The 2,810-nt window shown below is 41.0% G+C and overlaps 1 protein-coding gene across 1 annotated transcript; it reads right to left on the reverse strand.

The window, feature by feature from the left end:
* Positions 1 to 541: 541 nt before the first annotated feature.
* LOC127042177 (olfactory receptor 6F1-like) lies at positions 542 to 1,574 on the reverse strand. Its single transcript, XM_050935787.1, has one exon. It carries the CDS (start codon positions 1,484 to 1,486, stop codon positions 542 to 544), a length of 945 nt encoding a protein of 314 aa, XP_050791744.1. The 5' UTR covers positions 1,487 to 1,574.
* Between the last annotated feature and the right edge of the window lie 1,236 nt (positions 1,575 to 2,810).

Genomic DNA, 2,810 nt, shown 5'->3' on the forward strand with positions numbered 1-2,810 from the left:
GGTCTCCCAAAATATTGCAGGAAATTGCCATGTCTGTCACAGTCAGTTCCATGGCATCACACAAGTCCCCACTACTGGAAAATATATCATAAAAGTAAGCTGAGGAGATAAAGTGTAAAAGTGTGAATTTCAAAGGAGCACAAGGAAACTAGTCACCTAACTTGTGCTGAAATTCAGTGGGATCTGGGCAATTAATTTCCACACATTCCTTTGAAAATGTCAGCTAGAATCCACATCTGACATTCAATGGGAGCTTGTTACCCAACTCCCTTAGGCCTAGGCCCCGGTGTAATTATCAATGGGTGCATCCATACAGATCCTGGCAAATGCCACACAAATTTAGCAACTTGGAATTTTCAGCATAGCAAATTTGTATTTCTCCCACTTGAGTTCATCTGTAAGTCAACATCAGGTTGTTACAGTCAGTGAGGAACCCTGTAAAACAAAGAAATGTTCACATGCACTAAGAATGACCTTCAGAAAATTTTAATTTTGTTCCCTTTGACTACATTTCTACTAAATGCAGACCATTTGAAAAGCACTACATCCCACTGATTACCTTTTCCAGGGCTTGCTTCACCTCTTTGTTTCTTAGAGTGTAAATGAAAGGGTTTAATAGAGGATTTACAATAGCGCTAAAGATATTGACTATTTTGTTTAAATCCAATGAGTTCTGTGCAGAAGGCTTGACATACAGAAAAATGGTGGAGCCGTACAAGATAGTTACAACAGTGAGATGGGCAGAGCAAGTGGAAAAGGTCTTTTGACGGCCTTGGGCTGAGGGGATTCTACAGATGGTGGAGATGATGTAAATGTACGAGATTAGAGTTATTGCACATGAGCCCAGGAGGACATTAATTGAGATGATAAAAGTTGCCAGCTCAACGAGTCTCGTATCAGTGCAGGAAAGTGCTATCCAGGAATTTATGTCACAGAAGAAGTGATTGATAATGTTAGGGCCGCAGAAAGACAACCTGGATATTAGAGATGCCAGCACAGAGATAACCAGGAACCCACACAGCCAAGAGATGAGGGCCAGTTGAGCAGAGAAGGTGCTGTTCATGAGGGAGCTGTAATGCAATGGATGACATATGGCCAAATAGCGGTCATATGCCATGACAGCCAGTATGAGACATTCTGTAGAGCCCAGTGAGAATATGAAATACAGTTGCAGGATGCAGCCGGTGAAGGAAATCGTTTGGCTTTTCCCGAACATGACAGCAATGGCTTTGGGGGCGCAGGCCGTGGTGTACCAGATATCTAGGAAGGAGATATTGCAGAGAAAGAAGTACATGGGGGTGTGGAGCCATGGGTGAGTCCACACTAAGGCTATAACAGACATATTCCCTACAATTGTAAGGAAATACATAATTGAAAACACCATTGCAAGGGAAATCCGAAAATACCAAGTGCCAGGAAATCCCAGGAGTATGAATTTCTGCACACTGGTTTGGTTTTCTATTTCTGCTCCAGCCATGAGGTCCATCTGTCAAAACATGAGGGATTATAAAGGCATTTAAACACGTTGAACACACTTTGGGATATGCAAATATGAAGCACAAAATATCTTAGCCTATCAGGGCACCTATAAAATATCTGCAGATCCACAACCCTGAAACTCTGCCCACATTTCCTAAAACACTTTCAAGATACCTATCTGGGCTCTGGGATTGTGGGATTTGACATTGCACCTGGTAGACCTGGCTCTTGCTTGAACTCGCTTCACTGGTGAAATACAAGGAACAGGATTCCAGGTTGAAATTCTGCGGGATTTGGGCACCTTAGGGCTCCCTCTAAATCCCAGCTATAATACCGAGAACCCTGATTAAAGATAAGATAAGGGAAGGGAATCACGTACTACTCAACACCATTCTGTCAATAGGACTTCTGTTCCTAAGCCATTTATATTCCCTGATCTTCAGTGGGAGTTGTGTTACTTAGGCCTAGAGCTGGTAAAAATACAACACAATACAATAAATAATTAGACAAAAGTTTTTTTTATGTTGAAAAATACCATTTTGTTGGAACAGAAATATTTCTCGGAAACATATCAGTTTCAACAAAAGTGCCATCTGGGTATATTCTTAGGTCCAGGATGGAATTACTGATCAAAGTGAGAACAAATGCCAAAGCTTGGTAGCATGTGCACTTGCCAAGATCTGAGTTCCACTTCTGAATTAACCAGACTTTGGACTTGAACACAATTCTCCCATGACCCGGGTAACTGCTCTAACCACCTGCTTGTAGTGGGCTGATCTTTTATGCATCTTTTTTCCTACTGCCAAATTTTTTGAAAAGTCTTCTGTTCTTTCCATATCAGAACAAAACAACGCTTGAAATCTTGAAGGTTTTTTTTTCTTTCAAAAAATGAAAATCCAATTTCCAGCCTGTCCTACTTAGATCCTTTAGAAAATCCCACCCCAAATTCTCAGGAACAAGGGACTGACATCAGAAATTAGAAATGATGTTTATCACTTATTGTGTGTCTTCTGATAGAATCTTAAGGTCCTATCTATGGTTGGGACTTCATTGTGTTGCACAAGGCACAAACATAGCACAGAATTCATCTCTAGTCCAAAAATCTTACACTATAAAAGACAAGACAGGCAAGCAGGGAGAGTCAAACAACAAAAAAATCTGTTTCTCAGAAACACAGTAAAATTGTTTCCCAATTTCCCTTTCACATAACAAGTTCCCTTGTTCACCCACCTCCCCTCGGGTCAGTTTCCAGTCAAACATTTGGAGCCTGGGCTAGACCAGAACAATAGTCTAACTAGTTAGAAATGACATTCTAAACATTGTCAGTTACC

The sequence above is a fragment of the Gopherus flavomarginatus genome, unplaced genomic scaffold (genome assembly GCF_025201925.1).
Source record: "Gopherus flavomarginatus isolate rGopFla2 unplaced genomic scaffold, rGopFla2.mat.asm mat_scaffold_34_arrow_ctg1, whole genome shotgun sequence".
Lineage (NCBI taxonomy): Eukaryota > Metazoa > Chordata > Testudines > Testudinidae > Gopherus > Gopherus flavomarginatus.

What these genes read in the sequence shown, in the direction of transcription:
- LOC127042177 (XM_050935787.1), bottom strand. Translation starts at nt 1,486, where the DNA reads ATGGACCTCATGGCTGGAGCAGAAATAGAAAACCAAACCAGTGTGCAG.